The following is a 25,434-nucleotide window of genomic DNA, read 5'->3' on the forward strand; positions in this document are numbered from 1 at the left end:
TGAAGGAACGGTGATATAGTTCCAAGTCAGGATGGTGTATGACTTGGAGGGGAACTTGCAGGTGGTGGTGTTCCCATGTATTTGCTGCCCTTGTCCTTCTAGTTAGTAGAGGTCGCGGGTTTGGAAGGTGCTGTCTAAGGAGCCTTGGTGCATTGCTGCAGTGCATCTTGTAGATGGTACACACTGCTGCCACTGTGTGTCGGTGGTGGAGGGAGTGAATGTTTGTAGATGGGGTGCCAATCAAGCGGGCTGCTTTGTCCTGGTTGGTGTCGAGCTTCTTGAGTGTTGGAGCTGCACCCATCCAGGCAAGTGGAGAGTATTCCATCACACTCCTGACTTGTGCCTTGTAGATGGTGGACAGGCTTTGGGGAGTCAGGAGGGGAGTTACTCGCTGCAGGATTCCTAGCCTCTGACCTGCTCTTGTAGCCATAGTATTTATATGGCTACTCCAGTTCAGTTTCTGGTCAATGGTAACCCCTAGGATGTTGATAGTGGAGGATTCAGCGATGGTAATGCTGTTGAATGTCAAGGGGAGATGGTTAGATTCTCTCTTGTTGGAGATGTTCATTGCCTGGCACTTGTGTGTCGCGAATGTTACTTGCCACTTCTAAGCCCAAGCCTGGATATTGTCTACGTCTTGCTGCATTTCTACATGGACTGCTTCAGCATCTGAGGAGTCACGAATGGTGCTGAACATTGTGCAATCATCAGCGAACATCCCCCCCTTCTGACCTTATGATTGAAGGAAGGTCATTGAGGAAGCAGCTGAAGATGGTCGGGCCTAGGACACTACCCTGAGGAACTCCTGCAGTGATGTCCTGGAGCTCAGATGATTGACCTCCAACAACCACAACCATCTTCCTTTGCGCTAGGTATGACTCCAGCCAGCGGAGGGTTTTCTCCCTGATTCCCATTGACCTCAGTTTTGCTAGGGCTTCTTGATGCCATACTCCGTCAAATGCTGCCTTGATGTCAAGGGCAGTCACTCTCACCTCACCTCTTCAGTTCAGTCCTTTTGTTCATGTTTGAACCAAGGCTGTAATGAGGTCAGGAGCTGAGTGGCCCTGGCAGAACCCAAACTGAGCGTCACTGAGTAGGTTATTGCTAAGCAAGGGCTGCTTGATGGCACTGTTGATGACACCTTCCATCACTTTACTGATGATTGAGAGTAGGCTGATGGGGCGGTAATTGGCCGGGTTGGATTTGTCCTGCTTTTTGTGTACAGGACGTACCTGGGCAATTTTCCACATTGCAGGGTAGATGCCAGTGTTGTAGCTGTACTGGAACAGGTTGGCTAGGGGCGCGGCAAGTTCTGGAGCACAGGTCTTCAGTACATTGCCGGAATATTGTCGGGGCCCATAGCTTTTGCAGTGTCCAGTGCCTTCAGTCATTTCTTGATATCACGCAGAGTGAATCGAATTGGCTGAAGTCTGGCATCTGTGATGCTGGGGACTTCAGGAGGAGGCTGAGATGGATCATCAACTCGGCACTTCCGGCTGAAGATTGTTTGATTTGATTTTTGATTTATGATTTAGAGATTGTTGCAAATGCTTCAGCGTTATCTTTCGCACTGATGTGCTGGGCTCCCCCATCATTGAGGATGGGGATATTTGTGGAGCCACCTCCTCCAGTTAGTTGTTTAATTGTCCACCACCATTCACGGCTGGATGTGGCAGGACTGCAGCGCTTGGATCTGATCCGTTGGTTATGGGATCGCTTAGCTCCATCTATCGCATGCTGCTTGCGCAGTTTGGCACGCAGATAGTCCTGTGTTGTAGCTTCACCAGGTTGACACCTCATTTTGAGGTATGCCTGGTGCTGCTCCTGGCTTGCCCTCCTGCAATCTTCATTGAACCAGGGTTGGTCTCCTGGTTTGATGGTAATGGTAGAGTGGGGGATATGCCGGGCCATGAGGTTACAGATTGTGGTTGAGTACAATTCTGCTGCTGCTGCTGATGGCCCACAGCGCCTCATGGATGCCCAGTTTTGCATTGCTAGATCTGTTCGAAATCTATCCCATTTAGCACGGTGATAGTGCCACACAACACGATGGACGGTATCCTCAATGTGAAGGCGGGACTTGGTCTCCACAAGGACTGTCCAGTGGTCACTCCTACCAATACAGTCATGGACAGAAGCATCTACAGCAGGCAGATTGGTGAGGACGAGGTCAAGTATGTTTTTCACTCGTGTTGGTTCCCCCACCACCTGCCGCAGACCCAGTCTAGCAGCTATGTCCTTTAGGACTCGGCCAGCTCGGTCAGTAGTGGTGCTACCGAGCCACTCTCGGTGATGGACATTGAAGTCCCCCACCTAGAGTACATTTTGTGCCCTTGCCACCCTCAGTGCTTCTTCCAAGTGCTGTTCAACATGGTGGAGTACTGAGTCATCAGCTGAGGGAGGGCGGTAGGTGGTAATCAGTAGGAGGTTACCTTGCCCATGTTTGACCTGATGCCATGAGACTTCATGGGGTCCGGAGTCGATGTTCAGGACTCCCAGGGCAACTCCCTCCCTACTGTATACCACTGTGCCACCACCTCTGCTGGGTCAGTCCTGCCAGTGGGACAGGACATACCCAGGGATAGTGATTACAGTGTCTGGGACATTGTCTGCAGAATGTTTTAGTTTAGACAGGCATCAAGATTGGCGCAGGCTTGGAGGGCTGAATGGCCTGTTCCTGTGCTGTACTGTTCTTTGACCCATGCACTGCTCTCCATCAACTGTTTAGCTCTTGCCCATTTCTGCACCACAGTTTGGCTGTAACCACATAGCCTTGAACTTGATGAGTGTCTTTCTCAGTATCTGTGACCTCTGATCAGTTGGCCCAATGTTTAGGACTTTCACTCTGCGTTTACGTCACTTGATGTATTGTGAAATTTATTACAGTGAGTAGTAGGTAATGGCAGAATGCCATTGAAGAAATAAATCTCAGCTGTTTTGATTTCACATGACTGAATAAAAAGGTGCAAGCAGGTACTGTGCAACAAAATTACTTCTGAATTGTGGAAGATCCACATGCAGCAGTGTGTTCCCTTCACTATTCTGTATTATTGCAGTCAAACGACTGACCGAAGCAACCTATTGGGATTCTAGCATTTGGCAGCCAACTTTCAAGGCGATATATATGCATAGTAACTTTTGTTAGGACATGGCAATCCTTACTTTTTTTATATCAAATATCATACCGACCAAGTATGTAACACAACTTGTATCTATTTCATGATTGATTTTGATTTAGGTACTTCACTTGCCTTATCACTGCACTACTAGTCTGTAACTATTCTGTAACCAGTCAGTGGCAGTTGAGCAGGGTTAACAGCTGGGAAGATAGTTTATAAACTACATTCCTGCTACCAAGGGACAACTCCACACATACATGCTTTCACACCTTCAGAATGTGATGACTTGTCAATACATTTTCAGTGTTTGAGCGCTGGTGAGTCTCCACACTCTCAAAGTGTCAACAACTTTGCAGACGGTCCAATGTATCCTTGAATGCCCAACTTCACCCCACACCGGGATGAACCTCATGTTGCATCAAGTCCTAGTAGTGTGGTGAAGCAAAAATTCCCTTTTTAAAAATGTTGAAAATGAAACCATTCCACCATTGATAAAGTGCAGCATCTGTGTTTATCTTCCTCAATTTGTTCAGAAAATTTGTACATATCTAAAATATTTATAGTGGACACTTCCTATAAAATGTCACGTAATTGCTATCGCACTTTAGCTGTCATACTTTACCACATCCTCTGAAACATAAGCAAATCTACGAGAGGTACGCTAGTGTGTGTATATGTTTCAAATTGCAAGTAAAAATATTGCTTAGTCCAAGTGGCAGTAACAAGGTTTGCATGCTTTATGTAATGTAGATGACATGAATTACATGACATGAATTTTAGTTTTATTTGTTTCTTTTGGTTTACTGGGAAAATCTTATTTTCTGAATGTGATTGTTTTTAATCTGATATTCCAGCTGGCAGTGCTGGTCTGGACTCAATTAAACTATCTGTAGTTGATTAAGGCAACCATGTTAGTCGTACCCAGCTGACTCCAGTACCTGATTGAAAGACATGTACTTGTGTGCTGAAGAGAACTGCTGAACACAATGCAGTGCCCATATGGAATGCCCAGCAGCTGGTTTTGAAATTGAGAATGGAAATGCTTTCTCCCCCTATGCAGTCAACCAGTAACACAACTCGATGTCCAACAAAATGCCAACCTTCTGGCTGAGTGAGGTCATGCTGTGATAAGTGTTTAATTAGGGTTTCCCTGAAGATCTGCCCCAAATTCTTTGGCTCCGCTCCTGGCTAATGCTAATGAGCAATTCTGGAATGGGTAATCTAGTCTTAAATGTATATCTTGAGTTACATAGAAACATAGAAAATAGGAGCAGGAGTTGGCCATTCGGCCCTGCTCCGCCATTCAAAAAAGATAATGGCTGATCGTCTAATTCAGTACCCTGTGCCCGCTTTCTCCCCCTATCCCTTGATCCCTTTGGCATTAAGAAATATATTTATCTCCTTCTTGAATATATTTAATGACTTGGAGTTCAGAATAATTGCAGCCAATCTGTTTTGCACTTGAAAGACAACTTATAGAGTGGGAGGAAAAGGTAGTGGGAGTCATGTCTTCAACTACCCTTTAGTTTCTCTGCTTATCAACATTTGAGTTTCTGTATAAATTAAGTCCATTGCAAACATAAAACTAATCTGAGGCTTGATGGTAAATACAGCAATTATATAAATGGTGAGAGATTGCGGAGCTCAGAGATGCAGAGGGATCTGGGTGTCCTAGTGCATGAATCACAAAAGGTTAGCATGCAGGTACAGCAAGTAATTAAGAAAGCTAATAGAATGTTATCATTTATTGTGAAGGGAGTTGAGTACAAAATTAGGGAGGTTATGCTTCAACTATAGAGGGCATTGGTGAGACCACATCTGGAGAACTGTGGTTTGAGAATTGGTCTCCTTATTTACAGAAGGATGTAAATGCTTTGGAAGCAGTTCAGAGAAGGTTTACTAGACTAATACCTGGAATGGGCGGGTTGTCCTATGAGGAAAGGTTAGACAGACTCGGCTTGTATCCGCTGGAGTTTAGAAGAGTAAGAGGCGACTTGATTAAAACATAAGATCCTGAGGGGTCTTGATAAGGTGGATGTAGAAAGGATGTTTCCTCTTGTGGGAGAATCTAGAACTAGGGGTCATTTTTAAAAGATAAGGGGTCGCCATTTAAGACAGAGATGAGGAAAAAAAATTTCTCTGAGGATCGTGAGTCTTTGGAACTCTCTTCCTCAAACGATGGTGGAAGCAGAGTCTTTGAATATTATTAAGGCAGAGGTAGATAAATTCTTGATAAGCAAGGGGGTGATCGAGGGTAGGCAGGAATGTGGAGTTGAGTTGTGGTTACAATCAGATCAGCCATGATCTTATTGAATGGCGGAGCAGGTTCAAGGGGCCGAGTAACCTACTCCTGTTCCTAATTCGTATGCTCGTATGTACAGTACCTGGTAAAGGCCTGCTACCTGACCCGAAGGGACCCGACGACATGCGTCAGGTTTGGTTCGGGTCGGGTCGCACTTCCGGGTCCAGCATTCAGACTCTGGTCGGACACGCTCTATCGCAGGTAAGTGACTCAACTGTTAATTTAATCTTTGGACTAGAAAGGTGGTTTTGTTATAGTTATTATAAGCTTGTGCAGATCAGCAAGAAAGTGAAAAATGGAAGGTAAGTTAACTGATGGTCGGGTTGGGCGCGGGGAAAAATGGAAGGACTCTGGCCGGGTCGGATGTGGTTCTGTCAGGCTTGGGTTGGGTTTTTTTTTGCAGACCCGAGCAGGCCTTTAGTGCCTGGTGTATTGAACCATGTAAAAAGAGAAACTACAAGGTTTCATCACTCATTTTTGCATACATATTGAATTTAAGCCCAGGAGCAGTTAGAGACTGAGAATTCTTGCTCCTGTAATCCCTGCTGGAACTGTTGAGATTGGATCCGGCAAGATCTGATTCAGCTATGAAGGCTCACATGGTTGAATACATCCAATACCTGAGGTGAGGCTTGCACTTGAGGGGTGAGTTACTGGAGGATATGAGTCAGTGTCTTCAGAATTAGAATGTGAAAGGCAAATAAAAATGTAGTTTTGTGCTAATTCAAATGAATTAATGAAATACGTTCTGATAAAAAATATTCTCATGATGTGAGCAATGTTGGCAAGGCCACATTTATGGCCCATCTCTAGTTGCCCTGAGGTAGTGGTGATGTAACGAAACCACTGCAGTCCTTGTGCTGATGATGAAGTTTTATAGTGATTATTTTCTTCCACTTTAGAGGAAATTAAGAGTAAACTAATGTGTGGGACTGCATTCACATATAGGCCAGACCAGGGAGAGATGCGAAGTATTGAACCAGTTGAAATCCAGCAGCTTTCGAGGTTATTTTTCTGGGACCAGCCCGGAACGAGAGGCCATAGTTTTAGGATAAGGGGTAGCAGATTTAAAACAGAGATGAGGAGAAATTACTTCTCTCAAAGGGTCGTGAGTCTGTGGAATTCACTATCCCAGAGTGTGGTGGATGCCATGACATTGAGTAAATTTAAGGAGAAGATAGACAGATTTTTAATTAGTAATGAGTTGAAGGGTTATGGAGAACAGGCAGGAAAGTGGTGTTGAGGCCGCGATGAGATCAGCCATGATCGTATTGAATGGCGGAGCAGGCTCGAGGGGCTGAATTACCTACTCCTGCTCCTAGTTCATATAAAATACCAGAATTATTGAATTCAGTTTGACAATTTACCATAGTGGTATTTGAACTCTCAACTACTGTTACTAGGCCATAACTTTAACCATTACTTTTCTGATTTTCAGGTGACTATGAGAAAGGAGTTGATCATTTGAGTAATGCTGTGTCAGTGTGTGGTCAGCCTCAGCAACTATTGCAGGTTCTCCAGCAAACACTACCACACCCAGTGTTTCAAATGCTTATCCAAAGATTGCCTGCTGTTAGACAGGTATGACAATATTCATTTCTGTATGCATTAGTAAACTTGTTCACTTTTTTCCTTCAGTATTTGGTATGCACTGATCATTGTCTGAAAATAAAGAAAATGTTTAAAGATAGAAAAATCTTTCATGGTAAACAACCTACAGATTGGCCAAGTTACCCCAATAATTCTATTTTCTTCAGATTTCCAAATCTAATTACCCTGGCATTGGCCAATAAGGAACATTAAAGATTTTCAAAGGAATAAGATCACTTATCAAGTCTATATTTTAAATTTGGCAATTTGTTTATTTATTTATTTCTTTGAAAAATGTTTGCAACACTTAAAGATTATACCAAATCTATTTGAAAATACAATGGATTAGGAATTAGTCATTCTTAACTAGTATTTTTCTATAACCCTTCCTGAAGATACTCACAAAAGTAAATGTGAATTACAGTAGAAAATATGGGTAGCTAGCATGAACAAACGAGATTGGCTGTATACAAGATCACCTCTCTTCAGACGAAAGATTTCTCCATGACTAATAGCTATGTAACATTTTGATTAGTCAGTGTGCTTGTAATGAGGCAACTGATAACGTTTTAATCCACCTATTTCCTCAAGTGGAAGGTACTTAGAAATTTGGCAAAATATCATGACAAGAGGCAACATACTTCATGGGCAAATTGTGGGAAGATTGAAGTAAATATTATTGTGCTGTTGGTGCACTTGGTTGAATGAAAGGATTGTGTTTTAAAAGCAAATGTATTACTGAACCAAAGAGCTTATAACTTTCCAAATCTATAACAGGATATCTTAAACATTTTATCGGAAGTATTAAAGTGAAATGAATACATGTACCAGTCTTGATAATTTTATTGTTTCTAATGGTGAATTTCTTTTCCCTGCCACCTTCCCCCACCAATCAGCGTTTTCTTGCAGGTATGAACGCACAGAATTTGGTCGAAGATGACATTGAATAAAAGGTTTCCACTATCTTCAGCTCCAACAAAGTTTATTCCATCATCATTGTGAACTCTAACCTCAGTGATTACTGTAGACTTAAGTTTACAAACTAATTCAAAAGTGTACCATTCACTTTCAAAATAAACCAGAAGCCTTGGTCCATCAAACATAATGAATTCCTGTTTCCATCTACCTTCACTTGATTATAAGAATGTTCATTTCAGTTGCATCTTAACAGGCACCAGCTTTCTGGCCATTAAAAATTGTGGCCATTCTTCTACCAGTGCAACAGTGTTTTACACTCCATTTGTGCCCTGACTCTCAATTGGTCCGTTTTTAAATCCGAGGTTGGCTAATCAGTCCTGCTTTAGCTGCTAAAGCTTCATTTTGTTGAATATGATATTCCTGAAAGCGCATTGATATTCTTTGGGTCATCTTCAAATATTTTTGTAGACAATGTTCTGAACAGGTTACCTGCATTGAAAATAAAAATGACAAAATATGTTGCAAACAAAACTAGTAAATCTGAAAGTGCAGCTTCTTGCAGTACACATTTCCAGTGTAAAAGTAAACCTTTGTATTCCCCTTCTATTTTTTTTATTTAGAGATACAGCACTGAAACAGACCCTTCGGCCCACCGAGTCTGTGCCGACCATCAACCACCCATTTATACTAATCCTACACTAATTCCATATTCCTACCACATCCCCACCTGTCTCTATATTTCCCTACCACCTACCTATACTAGGGACAATTTATAATGGCCAATTTACCTATCAACCTGCAAGTCTTTGGCATGTGGGAGGAAACCCACGCAGACACAGGGAGAACATGCAAACTCCACACAGGCAGTACCCAGAATTGAACCCAGCTCGCTGGAGCTGTGAGGCTACGGTGCTAACCACTGCGCCGCCCTTCATATGTACAATGTGTGTTTACATATGCAAAAATATACACAACAGGTATTCATACCAGCACATGCCAGTTTGCAGAACAGTATATTTGAACAACATGCCCAGGTGGACAATTCAAATCAAGCAAGTTAACACACCACACAGGGATATTTGTTTGCAAATGCTGGTGAAAAGGTCAGTGTATGTAAAATGCAGGTTTGGGTGAGGGAAAAGAAGAAATTGAGATATTTCTCCTGATTCCCTTTTTGAGCCTCCTTGCAATCATTAGCTAAGAAGGAGACAAGCTACTTCCAGGTTTAGCCAATCCCATTCTGACACCATCTGCATTATTTATAGGTGGCCCCCAAGAGTGATTCTCCTTCCTCTTTGCCTATTTCTTGTGTGGGTCATAAAAAAAGATGTCTGGCCTTTGGTTGGTGCCAATAATGATTTTGATTAACTGGCTGGAGTGAAATCACTACCACTTATGATAATGAAATACAGAAGATATTTGTTAATTTAAAATATACCCACCATGAGTCAAAGGTAACTTTTTACCCAAATAAATCACGATAGCTGGTGATTTGTAATGGCTTAAATTTTGGAATTGTGTGGCAGTTGGATAAACCATGTGACTGTCAGGAAAATAATTAACTTTATAAAAGTTTGAACATTCCCTATTTAAATACAATTTTCAGTGATTGATATAATATACTCTTATATACTTTTTTGTTTGTGAACTATGTTGCATTTCACATTCATGGTGGGCTCTCTAGTTACTTTACATCTGCCCCTTAATAACTAAGATCCCACAGAGCAAAAAGATGAACGACCTGCTAATGCTTTGGAAGTGTTAACTGGAGGAAAATTATGGCTTCTTTCTCATCTATTGGTATGAATTAAAAACATTTGAATTTCTATAGTATCGATCCAGTAGACGTTCTAGTTTAAATTCTCCTTCTGTCGCTGGTTGGGGTGGGGGCGGTTTGCAGAAAAGAAAAAGACTCTCGGGTTAGAATGAAAAAGCAACGTGGAAGAGCGAAGAGCTTCTGCTACATTTGAATTTTAAAGGGTTGATGATGGTGCACAGAATGGAAAAAGGTATTCCATTTCAGCACTGACATTCTTAATCTTTGTGAATATAAAAATTCACGGGAAAAAATATTCATTTGGATTTTGTTTTCCAACTGTATTCAAAAGTTTTAGAAAGGAGCATTCATCCTCCTCCTCACCAGAATAAGCTGATGCATCATTTGAGTACTATATCATATTCTATATACTGCAACTTCATTGTAGATCATGTTCAGATTATTTTGAGAAGCATTTAAGGCTCACAAAATGACAACACTACATTTCAACTGAATTATCTGAAATTAATGAGTTTAAACTAAACATAAAGTTGCTTTGTTTCCAAGTCTACTAAGTGGGGAACACTAGAGAACATGTGTATTTTTTTTTTAAATCAAACCCAGCAAGGTACACTTTAGTGCTTTCACAAAATAATAATGGTTGAGTAGAAGTCACATTGAGTAACAATTGTATTTTCAATGAAGTTTAAATCAACACAATTAGTACAGGATATACCTCTTCTGTTCTCACATCCCTGGTTGTGAAGTCCTTCACACAATCCATAAAGCAGTGCTCTGTCAATTTGTTGTATGTGCCCAGAAATTCTTTAAACTGCATGTGGAAAAAAAAGAGCATTGTTTATGGTATTAAATCCTGTGTTGCCTTCTGTAGTAACACTCAGATGTGTTTACAAACTTTCAATATTAAAGTAACAAATGAAATTTACCTGTTTTATCTGGTCCGTTTCTGATAATTGTGCCATTACAACTATACTTTTAGGTCTTGGGAAGGATTACTGTATCTGGCAATAAAAGAACAATTCAGTCTGTATTTAGACCACACTGTGCTTAGCTCTGATCTCCATATTATAAAAGGGACATAGAGGCACTTGAGAAAATGCAAAACAGATTCATAAGGATGATATCAGAACTGAAAGGTAATACCTATCAGGAAAAGTAAAACAGACTGGGGCCCTTTCCTCAGAAAAGAGTTGACCTGATGGAGGTTTTTATGATTATTAAAGGATTTGATAGGGTAGACAAAATGTTTCTACTCGGTAGGGGGCCATAAATATAACACAGTCAGTAACAAATCCAAGAGGGAATTCAACAACACTTCCATTTATATAGCACCTTGAACACAACAAAATGTCCAAAAGTGTTTCATAGGCGTGTTATAAAGCAAAATTGGACACTGAACAAAGCTTGTTCAAAGAGGTAGGTTTTAAGGAGTACCTTAAAAGAAGAACGAGAGGTAGAGAAGTTTAGGGAGGAGTCCCAGAGGTTAGGGCCTAGGCAATTTAAGTCATGGCTACCAGAGGTGGAGCAAATAAAATTGAGAATGCTGAAGAGGTCAGAATGAGATTGTTGTGGAGCTAGAGGAGATTGGAATTGGGGAGGGGTGAGGCCATGTAGGAATTTGTAAACAAGGATGAGAATTATAAAATCAAGGCATCACTTAATGAGCGAATGCAGGTCAGCGAGCACAGGGGTGATGGATGATTGGAACGTGGTGTGATTTAGGACACTGGCAATAGTGTTTTGGATGACTTCAAGTTTACGGGGCATTGAATGTGAGAGACCAGCAAGGATGCAATTCAGCAGTCATGCAATTATTAGCCTGCTTGTCTGACATCCAGTACTGGATGAACAGAAATTTTCTGCAATTAAAATATCAGGGTGAGACTGAAAACATTGTCTTTAGTCCCTGCTACAAACTCCGTTCCATAGCTACCGACTCCATCCCTCTCTGTGGCAACTGTGAGGCTGAATCACTTTGTTCGTAATAAGGGTTTTAGCAGCAGATGAGCTGAGATGAGGAGGAGAAGGGGGATGTTATCAAGTTGAAAATAGATGGTCTTTGTAATGGCATAGATATGTGTTGAGGCTCATCTTGGGGTCAAATACGACACTAAAGTTACGAACAAAGTCAAGGGAGGTAGTGCTGGTAAGGTAAAGCTGGGTATTGTCAGCATACATTTGAAAAGTGATGTGTTTTCAAATAATGTCAAAAGGCAGCATGTAGTTGGGAAATAGGAGAGGACCAAGGATAGATCCTTGGGGGTCACGGTGCAGAAATGGGAGGAGAAGCCATTATAGGTGATCTCTGGCTAAGGTTAGATAGATAATGGAACCAGGCGAGTGCAGTCCCATCCAGCTAGAAGTCACTGGAGGGGTGTTGGAGGAGAATGTTGCGGTCAACCATGTCAAAGACGGCAGAGAGCTCAAGGAGGGATAGTTTATCTTTGTCATGGTCAAATAGGATGTCATTTGTGACTTTGAGGGGTGTTTTGGTACTCGAAACCTGATTGGAGGGATTCAAACATGGAGCTCTGGGAAAGATCGGCACAGATTTGGGAGGCAGCATGTTCAGGAAAGGGAGGTTGGTGATGCAGTGGTAATTTGCAAGGAGAAACTTCTTTACCTAGAGTGTGGAGCTCACTACCACAAAGAATAGTTGAGGTGAATAGCATATATGAATTTAAGGGGAAGCTAGATTAGGACAAGGGACAAAGGAATAGAAGGTTATGTTGATAGGGTTATATGAAGGATGAAAGGAGGCTTATGGTGAATATTAACACTGGGAGATGGTGGAGTAGTAATCCAGAGGCACAGGCTAATGCCCTGGGGACAGTGGTTCAAATCTCACCACAGCAGCTGGTAGAATTTAAAATAATTTAATTAACAAATTCAATTAATTAACAAAAATCTTGAATTGAAAGCTAGGCTCAATTTCATGATACCAATATCATCAATTGTTGTAAAAATCCATCTGGTTTACTAATGTCCTTTAGGGAAGGAAATCTGCCATCCTGACATGACTCCAGATCCACAGCAATGTGGCTGACTCTTAAACTGCCCTCTGAAATGGCCTAGCCAGGCACTCAGTTTGGGCTGGGCAACAAATGCTGGGCTGCCAGTGTACCCACCTCCCATTAAAGAAAAAATAGTTAGGTCATATGGCCTATTTCTGTGCTGTACATTTGATGCAATATGGTTCTTTAAAAAAAAAATCAAAATAATTTGCATTGTAACTGGTAAGCTATAGGAAAGGACCAAGAAGGGCTTTGCAGTCCATCTGGACGGTCCCAAAAATTAATCTTTCATTTATTGACTCCTTCCTTCCTTTCTAATTCACCCTTAATATTACCCCACACTATTTGCCTCCATGCTACAAGGTAATTCCACAAATTCACCACCTTTGCATAAACATTGGGTCTAAACTGTACATGTACTCTCTCTATTTAGCTTAGACTCATCCCCAGTTCTCTAATTCACCGAATTCTTACAGTGTAGGAGGCCATTCGGCTCATTGTGTCTACACTGGCTCTCTGAAAGAGCAATTCCCTCAGTCCCATTCCCCTGCCTGCTCCTCATAACTCTGCACATTCTTCCTTTTCATATAACTGTCTAATTCCCTTTCAAATGCTTCCGTTAGATTGGAAAATAGCAAATATAACTCCTTTATTCAAAAAAGGAGACAGAAACCTGGAAACTACAGGCCAGTTAGCTTAACATCTGTCTTAGGGAAAATGTTAGAAGCTATTATTAAAGATGTATAGCAGGGCATTTAGAAAAATTCAAGGTAATCAAGCGGAGTCAACGTGGTTCTGTGAAAGGGAAATCATATTTAATCAATTTATTGGAGTTCTTTGAGGAGTTACATGTGCTGTGGATAAAGGGGAAACAGTGGATGTATTGTACTTGGATTTCCAGAATGCATTTGATAAGGTGCCACATCAAAGATTATGGCAGAAAATAAAAGCTCTTGGTGTAGGGGGGTAGATTTGGGTGTTCAGGTCCACTGTTCCCTGAAGGTGGCAACGCAGGTAAATAGAGTGGTCAAGAAGGCATACGGCATGCTTTCCTTCATCGGACGGGGCATTGAGTACAAGAGTTGGCAGGTCATGTTACAGTTGTATAGGACTTTGGTTCGGCCACATTTGGAATACTGCGTACAGTTCTGGTCGCCACATTATCAAAAGGATGTGGATGCTTTGGAGAGGGTGCAGAGGAGGTTCACCAGGATGTTGCCTGGTATGGAGGGCGCTAGCTATGAAGAGAGGTTGAGTAGATTAGGATTATTTTCATTAGAAAGACGGAGGTTGAGGGGGGACCTGATTGAGGTGTACAAAATCATGAGAGGTATAGACAGGGTGGACAGCAAGAGGCTTTTTCCCAGAGTGGGGGTTTCAATTACGAGAGGACACGAGTTCAAAGTGAAAGGGGAAATGTTTAGGGGGGATATGCGTGGAAAGTTCTTTACGCAGAGGGTGGTGGGCACCTGGAACGCGTTGCCAGCGGAGGTGGTAGACGCGGGCACGATGGAGTCTTTTAAGATGTATCTAGACAGATACATGAATGGGCAGGAAGAAAAGAGATACAGAACCTTAGAAAATAGGCGACATGTGTAGAGAGAGGATCTGGATCGGCGCAGGCTTGGAGGGCCGAAGGGCCTGTTCCTGTGCTGTAATTATCTTTGTTCTTTCTTTGTTCTTTGTAATGTTTTGACATGGATAGATAATTGGCTAGCGAACAGGAAACAGAGTAGGCCTAAATGGGTCATTTTCTGGTTGACAAGATGAAACGAGTGGTGTGCCACAGGGATCTGTGCTGGGGCCTCAACTTTTTACAATTTATATAAATGACTTAGATGAAGGGACCGAAGGTATGGTTGCTAAATTTTCTCTTGACACAAAGATAGGTAGGAAAGTAACTTGTGAAGAGGACATAAGGGTGCTACAAAGGGATATAGATAGGTTAAGTGAGTGGGCAAAGACCTGCTATACTCTCAGCACTACATGAACTGCTATGCCTGTGCTGGGACGAGGGAGCAGTACCCCAGGACATGCGCGATGCCAACATCATCACCCTCTATAAAAACAAAGGTGACCGCGGTGACTGCAACAACTACCGTGGAATCTCCCTGCTCAGCATAGTGGGGAAAGTCTTTGCTCGAGTCGCTCTGAACAGGCTCCAGAAGCTGGCCGAGCGCGTCTACCCTGAGGCACGGTGTGGCTTTCGTGCAGAGAGATCGACTATTGACATGCTGTTCTCCCTTCGTCAGATACAGGAGAAATGCCGTGAACAACAGATGCCCCTCTACATTGCTTTCATTGATCTCACCAAAGCCTTTGACCTTGTCAGCAGACGTGGTCTCTTCAGACTACTAGAAAAGATCGGATGTCCACCAAAGCTACTAAGTATCATCACCTCATTCCATGACAATATGAAAGGCACAATTCAACATGGTGGCTCCTCATCAGAGCCCTTTCCTATCCTGAGTGGTGTGAAACAGGGCTGTTTTCTCGCACCCACACTTTTTGGGATTTTCTTCTCCCTGCTGCTTTCACATGCGTTCAAATCCTCTGAAGAAGGAATTTTCCTCCACACAAGATCAGGGGGCAGGTTGTTCAACCTTGCCCGTCTAAGAGCGAAGTCCAAAGTACGGAAAGTCCTCATCAGAGAACTCCTCTTTGCTGACGATGCTGCTTTAACATCTCACACTGAAGAATGCCTGCAGAGTCTCATCGACAGGTTTGCGTCTGCCTGCAATGAATTTGGCCTAACCATCAGCCTCAAGAAAACGAACATCATGGGGCAGGATGTCAGAAATGCTCCATCCATCAATATTGGCGACCACGCTCTGGAAGTGGTTCAAGAGTTCACCTACCTAGGCTCAACTATCACCAGTAACCTGTCTCTAGATGCAGAAATCAACAAGCGCATGGGTAAGGCTTCCACTGCTATGTCCAGACTGGCCAAGAGAGTGTGGGAAAATGGCGCACTGACACGGAACACAAAAGTCCGAGTGTATCAGGCCTGTGTCCTCAGTACCTTGCTCTACGGCAGCGAGGCCTGGACAACGTATGCCAGCCAAGAGCGACGTCTCAATTCATTCCATCTTCGCTGCCTTCGGAGAATACTTGGCATCAGGTGGCAGGACTATATCTCCAACACAGAAGTCCTTGAAGCGGCCAACACCCCCAGCTTATACACACTACTGAGTCAGCGGCGCTTGAGATGGCTTGGCCATGTGAGCCGCATGGAAGATGGCAGGATCCCCAAAGACACATTGTACAGCGAGCTCGCCACTGGTATCAGACCCACCGGCCGTCCATGTCTCCGTTATAAAGACGTCTGCAAACGCGACATGAAATCGTGTGACATTGATCACAAGTCGTGGGAGTCAGTTGCCAGCATTCGCCAGAGCTGGCGGGCAGCCATAAAGACAGGGCTAAATTGTGGCGAGTCGAAGAGACTTAGTAGTTGGCAGGAAAAAAGACAGAGGCGCAAGGGGAGAGCCAACTGTGCAACAGCCCCAACAAACAAATTTCTCTGCAGCACCTGTGGAAGAGCCTGTCACTCCAGAATTGGCCTTTATAGCCACTCCAGGCGCTGCTTCACAAACCACTGACCACCTCCAGGCGCGTATCCATTGTCTCTCGAGATAAGGAGGCCCAAAAGAAAAGAAGAAGATAATTGGCTAGCGAACAGGAAACAGAGTAGGCCTAAATGGGTCATTTTCTGGTTGACAAGATGAAACGAGTGGTGTGCCACAGGGATCTGTGCTGGGGCCTCAACTTTTTACAATTTATATAAATGACTTAGATGAAGGGACCGAAGGTATGGTTGCTAAATTTTTTCTTGACACAAAGATAGGTAGGAAAGTAACTTGTGAAGAGGACATAAGGGTGCTACAAAGGGATATAGATAGGTTAAGTGAGTGGGCAAAGACCTGGCAAACCGAGTATAATGTGGGAAAGTACGAAATTGTCCACTTTGACAGGAAGAATAAAAAAGAAGCATATTATCTAAATGGTGAGAGATTGCAGAGCTTTGAGATGCAGAGGGATCTGGGTGTCCTAGTGCATGAATCACAAAAGGTTAGAATGCAGGTACAGCATGTAATTAGAGCTATTAGAATGTTATTGTTTATCGCGAGGGAAATTGAATACAAAAGTAGGAAGGTTATGCTTCAGCATTGGTGAGATCACATCTGGAGTACTGTGTACAGTACTAGTTTCCTTATTTAAGGAAGGATGTAAATGCGTTGGAGGCAGTACAGAGAAGGTTTACTCGACTAATAGCTGGAATGGGCGGGCTGTCTTACGAGGAAAGGTTGGACAGGCTAGGCTTGGATCTGCTGGAAGAGTAAGAGGCGACTTGATTGAAACATATAAGATCCTGAGGGGTCTTGAAAGGGTGGATGTGGAAAGGATATTTCCCCTTGTGGGAGAATCTAGAACTGGGGTCACAAAAATAAAGGGTCGCCAATTTAAAAAGGGTCATAAGTCTTTGGAATTCTCTTCCTCAAAAGGCGGTGGAAGCAAAGCTTTTGAATATTTTTAAGGTAGAGGTAAATAGATTCTTGATAAGAAAGGCGGGGGGGTGAAAGGTTATCGGGGGTAGGTGGAAATGTGGAGTAATCAGTTCAGCCATGAACTTACTGAATGGCGGAGCAGGCTCGAGGGGCCGAGTGGCTGACTCCTGCTCCTAATTCGTATGTTCGTAATTGAACCTGCCTCCACCACACTCTCAGGCAGCGCATTCCAGACCTTAAATCACTTGCTGCGTGAAGTTTTTCCCTCATGTCACTTTTGCTTCTCTTACTGAATATTTTAAATCTGTGCCCTCTCGTTCTCAATCCGTTCACAAGTGGGAACAGTTTCTCTCTATCTACTCTGTCCAGATCACTCAATTTTGAATACCTCTATCAAATCACTTCTCAGCCTTCACTTCTCCAAGGAAAACAGTCCCAACTTCTCCAATCTATCTTCATAACTGAAGTTCCTCATCCCTGGAACCATTCTCGTGAATCTCTTCTGTACTCCCTCCAATGCCCTCATGTCTTTCCTTAAGTGCGGCACTCAGAATTGGACGTAATACTCTAGCTGAGGCTGGATTTATTGATTCCCTTTTGGATATTGAATAGTATCTCCATTCAGCCTCTTAGAATAAACAATTGCTGGCTCTACAGCCTCTTTTTGAATTTCATAGCTCCGATGTCTTAAGCTGAGTATCAGTTTGGTTTCCCTAATTATACCAAGCTGCACCAGAACTTTTCTGTAGGTGTTAACAACTGCTAACTATATTCTAGGACAACAGGTTCCAGTATCTCTGAAGTAAACATGCAATGCACCAAAAAAACTGCAGATGCTGGAAATTTGAAAGAGCTTGAAAGACTCAGCAACATCTGCAGGGAAACAGAAATCAATGTTCCAGGTAAGACCCTACCCAAGGATTGTAATATGATAGCTGAATTACATTTAACAAGGAACAGGGGGAAGGCAAATGGGGAAAATAAAGGACCTCCATGAAGTGCTTGGGTGGAGAATAGAAGATGGTTAAATGGCAGGAATATCATTAGCAGGTGACAAAAGGAAGCAGAACGAGAAAAATAAAACAGTGGCAGCAAGTGTGAACAGCAAAAGAGGGACAGAAAGGGAAACATAAACAGACAAAGCGAAGTAGGCTGCAGTGGCTAAGGTGCCTGGTGAAAGAAAAACAGAAGCAACCAAACTTTTGTGCCAACCAGCTCACCAGTAGTGTTCTGACAGGGCTCCCACCTTAAGCACCAACTGGCTCCTTGACCCTACCCCTGTGAATATCAGCACATGCATTCCAAATTGCTGGGGAAAAAATAAGAGCTGTAGTTAAGGTCTGAAGTTAAAGTCAACATTAAGGCCCGAGAGCTGGAAAAGGCTGAATAGAAAGATGAGGTGCTGTTCAAGCTTCAAAAGTACTTAATTGCCTGTAAAATGTCTTGAGACATCTGGTGGTTGTGAAAGGTGCTCTATACATTTCTTTCTTTGGAACAGTGTCAAAGGCTAAAGACAGATCAGAGTAGGATGGAGAATTAAAATGCAAGTGACAGGATGCTTGGAACAGAGAAAGGTGTTCAACAAAGCAAATCTATGGTTTTACTGATATAAAGAAGGCTGTACCAAGAGCAGCAAATAGAGTATATTAAGTACTTGTAAATTGCTTTTTTACAGGATGAGCACTTTCATGGGAAGGCGAGCAGGTGGTCGGTGTAATGCAAGAATGAACCAGGGTGCAATGGAGGAAACAGCCTTTGCAATGTTGAGAGGAGACAGGAAGATGTGCTTGGTGGTGGGCTCATTTTGTAGGTAGTGGAACTGCCAGGTGATCTATCAAATGCACAGTCTGGTGGGATGGAAAGTTAGAACATGCAGGACCCTATCACAAATCTTGGTGGGGTGGGAGAAATGAGAAGGAATGAGGCAGAAGTACAGGAAAAAGCCCAGTCAACCACGGTGGAGGGAAATCCTCAGCTGAGGAAAAAGACGCTCGAATGGAAGGTGCCTCATCTGAGAAGGTCCAGTCGAGACAAACTGGGAGAAAGGAGTGGAATCATTACAGGCAGCGGGTAGGAAAGTTAATGACTCCTATAACTACTTGGATTACATTTCTTCTTGGATTGGGAAAATAATGAAACTAAATAAAACTGCACATGGTTCCATTTTGTTGTTGGATGAGCAATGTTATAGCAACGCCGTGTAATCCATCCAGTCCATGCTGGTGTCTAACCTTCGCACAAGCAGTGCCCACAGTTCCCCATAACCAGAAGAAGAGGCTGTTAAGTGGGAACGTAGACTGAGCTCGAAAGGAGCCGCTCGCCTGTGCAGCAGCCGGCCCTACTTCCAGCTGCTCGAAATTCTCCCCTCAAGGGTTTGAGCGATGGCTGCGGTCAGTAAAAACACATCGAAGCCTTTCCTACCGGACCAGCTTGTGATTAGCTGTCATGGAACGGTTGGCGGCTGCTCAGACCGGGTTCTCCATTTTTCGCGCAGCCACTGTTATAGCCATGACTTACCGGAGCCCGTGTTCCCGCTGCAAATCCTAGCTCCCACTCGCACATTCACAAGCGTCAGCAGCGAAATTTAAAAAAAAAACTTTGTACAGTCACTGATCGTTGATTAGAGAACTTGAAGGAACAGCTTTCGGTTAAACCAGATTTTTTTTTTAAAGAAAAAGATGTCAATAATTGGTGGACGATCGAAAGCATCCGCTCGGAATCCCGGGATAGTTTTGCTTTGGTTGGGGCGGTGAGCACCAGATTAACCGTCCGGTGGGACCCGGATGTGGCTCGAGCCGTTTTTTGAATTTTCATCCAAGTTTCGTCTCGAGTAGAAGTAACGGCCCCGAACAGGAGATCCAGAGCCGTAATTAGACCGTAGTCGGTGTACACAGCCAGACCGAGCCCGCTCTGCCATTGTCCCTGGAGACGCCGTTAAGCTCGTTCCCCGCGTGGGCTGTGCCGTACCGGGGACACGGTTGTCACTGGAATTAGAATCGTCAGTATGGACAGGACCGGTTAACGCATTTTTATTCCGGACTCAAACTTGTTTTTGCTGATAGAACAAAATGGGTGGCCAGGTGCAGGTGACTGGCCGTTAGCTTGTGCTCATTGTTTTGAAACTTCTGCCAAGTAGTGTTTGCGGAGCGGGAAACAAACGCTGACTGCGGAGCCGGGCAGGACTGGGCTGAGTGACTGCTTTCTGATCGCCGGTGAGCCCCAAACACATCTCCGTCAGCAAAAAGAAACTGGTTATAGCTGCAGGGGGCGAATGGAGTTCCCGGTAAATGTGATGGAAGGTGATGGTGACTGCCATCCAGGGACTGCCAGCAGAGTCCGAATTTCGGTGCAAAAGTTACGTAAAGTTACTTCTGATGGTGCAGAGGATTCATTTTACATCCCCCCCGCTCTGCCAGTAAATAAACCACGGGGCGATATGTTCGCATCTGATGCAGATGTGTCAGGAGGAGCATTTCCAAAAGGTTAATGTCCATTCTCCTCCCGTGTTCGACCTGTTAATTTGACTTTAATTTGGTAAAATGCTAAACTTTAAAAAAAATCATATAATTGTGTATTAATTTCCAACAGCACAGGGAAACATTTGTAGTTATTTGCAAGAAGGTTGAACGTTTGAGGAGATCTTTGAGCCGTGACGATGTTGAATTAATGTATTCATAATTACAACCTGGAGCACTCATGGGTTATGATTATGGATTATACTAATAGCTTCTCCACACTTTTGGGCTCTTGCTCATTGCTTTAAACAACTACTCTCCAAAGACATCAATACTTGTGGTTACAGTAGAAACACTCAGGATATCATAGGGGGTTCAGAAGAAACTTCTTTACCCGGAGAGAAGTGCGAATGTGGAATTCGCTACCACAGGGAGTGGTTGAAGTAAATAGTACAGATGCATTGAAGGAGAGGCGAGATAAGCATATGAGGAAGAAGGGAAGAGAGGGTTATGCTGATAGAGTTAGATGAGAAAAGATGAGAGGAGGCTTAAGTGGAGCATAGATGCCAGTATGGACTAACTGGGCTGAATGGCTTATTTCTGTACTGGATATCCTATATAATAAATCTAAAAGGTGTCGTTACATTTTTCCTCTTCTCCCTTCAATTTTGAAGGTATATAAGGTGATTTACAGTGAAGCTAGTTTGCTTTTTAGTGCATGGAAACAAAAACGGCTTGCATTTATATAGCACCTTTAATATAATAAAACGTCACAAATTGCTTCACAGGAGCATTGTCAAGCTGGAAGAGATGAGACAGATAGGGAGGGGCAAGGCCAGGGAGGGATTTGAAAACCTGGATGAGAATTTTAAAATCGAAGCGTTGCTTGACCAGGAGCCACAGTAGGTCAGTGAGCTCAGAGGTGATGATGGGTGAACAGACCTGGTGTGAGAAAGGGCACAGGCAGCAGATGGACTTGTCTTGCCTCTATATACCTTAATGCCCTTGGCTAGCAAAAATCTATCAGTCACAGATTTAAAATTATTAATTGAGCTAACATCTACTGCTTTTTGTGGAAGAGAGTTCCATATTTCTAGCATTATTTGTGTGAAGAAATGTTTTCTAACATCTCTCCTGAATGACATGGCTCTGATTTTAAGCTTATGTCACTTTGTTCTAGACTTCCCCACCAGTGATAAAAGCTTCTAACACTACCAATTCCTTTCGAAATCCTAAAAACTTTGATCAAATCACCGGTTAACTTTTTATGTTCCATTTAATCCAAGCCTTGTTTATATAATCTCTTCTCATAATCTAACCCCCAGAACCTTGGTAACATTCTAGTGAATCTGCACTGCAGTTTTTGTAAGGCCAATGTATCCTTTTTAATGTGCGATGCCTAGAACTGTACATAGTCCTCCAGACGTGGGCTAACCAGGGCTTCATGTAGTTATAGTAAAACTGGTCACAGCTAGTGAGCCACTGTCGACATTACAGTTTTTTTTGGTATAACTATCCTCCGAATTTAAAATCACAATTGCAGCAAAATACATGTGAAGTACGAAGTAGGAGCGGGAATAGACCACTCGGCCCTTGGAGCCTGCTCCGTCATTCAGTACGATCATGGCTGATCTAATTGTTACCTCGACCCCACATTCCTGCCTCCCCCGATTATCCTTTCACCCCCCCCCCCCCGTCCTTGCTTATCAAGAATCTATCTACCTCTGCCTTAAAGATATTTAAAGACTCTGCTTCCACCACCTTTTGAGGAAGAGAGTTCCAAAGACTCTCAACACTGAGAAAACATTTCTCCTCATCTCTGCCTTAAATGGGCGATCCCTTATTTTTAAATAGTGACCCCCTAATTCTAGATTATCCCACAAGGGGAAAACATCCTTTCCACATCCTTGTCAAGACCCCTCACGATCTTGTATGTTTCAATCAAGTCACTCTCCTAAACTCCAGCGGATACAAGCTTAGCCTATCCAACTTCCCTCATAAGACAACCTGCCCATTCCAGGTATTGGTCAAGTAAACCTTCTCTGAACTGCTTCTAACGCATTTACATCCTTCCTTAAATAAGGAGACCAATACTGTACACAGTATTCGAGATGTGGTCTCATCAATGCCCTGTATAACTGAAGCATAACCTACCTACTGTTGTATTCAATTCCCCTCGTTATAAACCATAACATTCTATTAGCTTTCGTAATTACTTGCTGAACCTGCATACTAACCTGATTCGATTCATGCACAAGGACACCCAGATCCATCTGCATCTCAGAGCTCTGCAATTGCTCACCATCTATAACAGAATTGTGAATTTTTCAATTTGAGCCATGATAATTTGAGACTATGACATAGATGCGAAACAACAATTATAACGGATGCAGAAAGTACACACTTAGCTGGTAGAAGAACATGCAACTGTGGCTCCTGTAACAAATTTCCAAGCTCATGACCTGTTTTGCCTAATCAAAATAAAATGCTAAACTTATTGAATTGGAATATTTATTTGCCAGATGGTAAATTTTGTAGGTAGTCTAGGTTAATTTGCCAGTGGCCTTACAAAATCTTTTAGTCAAAACAGAAAATTCTTCTTTGAAGATGGTCTCAGTTTCATCTCCAATGACAGATTGCAAATTTAAGACATCACTGTTACGAAGTATTCTGTGCAGAAGTTCTTTGGCATTACATTGCTACCCATGTTATGCTTCCAGGAATTAATTAAGCATCAAACAATCAATTGAGATCATAAATAAAATTGTATTCTCACTTTGTTTTAAAACCTAGAGAATCCCGCTTACATCATTCAAGGAGATGTGCGGCCATTTATTTTATTTTTTTTAAAAACATGTTTGCAATTCTTTAAAGATTGGACCAAAACTATTTCTGTACCACAGCCACACATAAATAAAATACTGTGGGTGCTGGAAATCTGCAATAAAAGAAGAAAGCGTTGAAAATACTCAGCATTTTTTATTTCTGTACCACAATGTGTTTGACAATATGTATTTCCCATTACCCTAGGAATGCAATGGATTAGTAATGTACAGTTCTGCAAGTTTTGTTGTATTTGAATTGCTGCATTAAAAAAACTTGAAAGAAGTGGACATTTTGCAATCAAATATGGTCTTTTAATAATTTTGATTATTAGCATTTTATGGAAATCATCATACCAATGTGTTTATATTTTATTAATTATGAGTACTATGGATTTAATATATGATTTTGCTAGTTTTCTTTATATCTTGGAATTTCTAAAAGAAGCAGCTTCTTGGAAGAAAAGTGAATATTTCAAAAAAAATTTCATTTTATGGAAATTGCTTATATTTGAGTAAACTTTAATTATTTGTGGCTCTTTTGTGAGGATTATACTCATTAATTTATTCATAATGATTTTGATTTCAGCACATGTACATGATTTGTTTGGAACAAAATCAACAGGTCAGCAGATTCAAAAAGAAACCAACTATGACTACTGCAGGTTACTACAATGGGTAAGAAATTGTTTAATTATCTGTAAATTGATACTAGCAATGTTAGTGCAGAAGGAGCACTGTTTATTAGCTTGTCTCCTATCTGATGGTAGTGTTTACTGCACTTTCACCATTGAAAATTCTGTTATAATTCAGTCCAGATTAGTTGGTTGAAACTCTCTTCTTTCTGCTGGTGGTTAAGGTTCTTATGTGAAATATGTTTGTGCTGTTTCAACCCAGTTACTGTTTGCAAACTCCTAAGAGAATCTTCAACAGGTCAGTTTAAATAGCATTTGTACTGGGGAATACGGGGCAGGGGGAGGGTTGTACATACTAGGTTAAAAATTACAATTCCCATAATTAATTTTCATGTATCTTAAGTTGCTGATACTTGTGCATCTTGGTGTTCTGATTTAAAGTTTATTTATCATTGAGGCAATAGCCATGTAAAGAATTCTTTCCAAACCATCAGAACTACCAAATTCAAATAGGTCAAAACAGCAAAGAAAAATTATAAGCACAAATAGGACAGAGTTGTCTCGGCTTCAAGGGTCAGATTACCATGGCTTGGGTTGCAGGTTGGATACCTACCCCTGTTGTAGCTCATCTGAGTGACACTTAAATGATGTCCACAACATGCATTTATATAGTGCCTTTAATGTAGATAATTGTCCAAAGTGTATCTTAAAGATAGAATGGAATGGGATACTGAGCCAAAGAAGGAAATATTAGGAGAGGGTAACTAAAAGCTTGGTTAAAATTTGGGTTTTAAAGAGGATCTTGGCCCTTAAGGTACCGTTGCCAATGGTGTAGCATAGAGGAAGAAGCAAAAGAGGGCAGGTCAGAACAGGGAGATTCGGGGGCGGGAGAGGTGGGATTAAAGGGAGAACATGAAAGATTTAAACAGAAGGATGAGAATTTTAAATTGATGCATTGGGGGACTTGCAGCCAATGTAGGTCAGTATGGATGGATGTTGGGTAAGCAGAAATTGGTGTGGAATAGGACATAGGAAGCAGCCTTTTGGATGAGCTGAAATTCTAGAAGAGATGGGTGGCTGGCCAGTGGACTATTGGAATAGTCAATCCTGGAGATAGTAAACGCATGGATGAGGCAGTTGGGTGGAGGTGGTGCAGAGGCAGATGATATGGAGGTGGAAGTAGACAGTCTTTGTAATGAGGTTGGAAGTTTGGTTCAGGGTCAAATAGGTTGTCACGGTTACGAACAGTCTGGTTCAGCCTGAGACAGTGACTGGGACCCCAGATTAAATGGCT

The 25,434-nt window shown here is 42.4% G+C and overlaps 3 protein-coding genes across 10 annotated transcripts in view; 2 read left to right on the forward strand and 1 right to left on the reverse strand.

Annotated features, from left to right (window-relative positions):
- The window catches only part of LOC137373818 (mitochondrial import receptor subunit TOM20 homolog), a 23,011-nt gene extending 12,380 nt beyond the window's left edge, over positions 1–10,631 (forward strand). Inside the window, exons 4-5 of the mRNA XM_068039235.1 lie at positions 6,860–7,002; positions 7,908–10,631. Of these exons, the coding sequence (XP_067895336.1) occupies positions 6,860–7,002; positions 7,908–7,961 (197 nt within the window). The 3' untranslated portion in view covers positions 7,962–10,631. The remainder of the gene's footprint in view (positions 1–6,859; positions 7,003–7,907) is intronic.
- timm9 (translocase of inner mitochondrial membrane 9 homolog) lies at positions 7,840–19,954 on the reverse strand. Of its 5 annotated transcripts, XM_068039238.1 has the most exons (5): positions 19,650–19,739; positions 18,449–18,537; positions 10,633–10,707; positions 10,422–10,517; positions 7,840–8,418 (listed from the first exon to the last, which is right to left on the reverse strand). In XM_068039238.1, the coding sequence occupies exons 3-5, from the start codon at positions 10,666–10,668 to the stop codon at positions 8,281–8,283; spliced, it is 270 nt and encodes an 89-aa protein (XP_067895339.1). In that variant the 5' UTR covers positions 10,669–10,707; positions 18,449–18,537; positions 19,650–19,739; the 3' UTR covers positions 7,840–8,280. The 5 variants fall into 5 exon arrangements, with proteins under 5 accessions (XP_067895339.1, XP_067895338.1, XP_067895341.1 ...); XM_068039237.1 differs by lacking the exons at positions 18,449–18,537; positions 19,650–19,739 and adding an exon at positions 19,746–19,954; XM_068039240.1 differs by lacking the exon at positions 18,449–18,537 and having other exon boundaries at positions 10,633–10,701.
- Positions 19,952–25,434, forward strand: part of kiaa0586 (KIAA0586 ortholog) — a 654,782-nt gene continuing 649,299 nt past the window's right edge. For 3 of the 4 annotated variants that reach the window (XM_068039229.1, XM_068039231.1, XM_068039232.1), the window contains exons 1-2: positions 19,952–20,710; positions 24,095–24,183. In XM_068039229.1, coding sequence (XP_067895330.1) covers positions 20,500–20,710; positions 24,095–24,183 — 300 coding nt within the window. In that variant the 5' untranslated portion in view covers positions 19,952–20,499. The remainder of the gene's footprint in view (positions 20,711–24,094; positions 24,184–25,434) is intronic. The other variant, XM_068039230.1, reaches the window with a different exon arrangement.

This window comes from Heterodontus francisci, chromosome 9 (assembly GCF_036365525.1).
Source record: "Heterodontus francisci isolate sHetFra1 chromosome 9, sHetFra1.hap1, whole genome shotgun sequence".
Lineage (NCBI taxonomy): Eukaryota > Metazoa > Chordata > Chondrichthyes > Heterodontiformes > Heterodontidae > Heterodontus > Heterodontus francisci.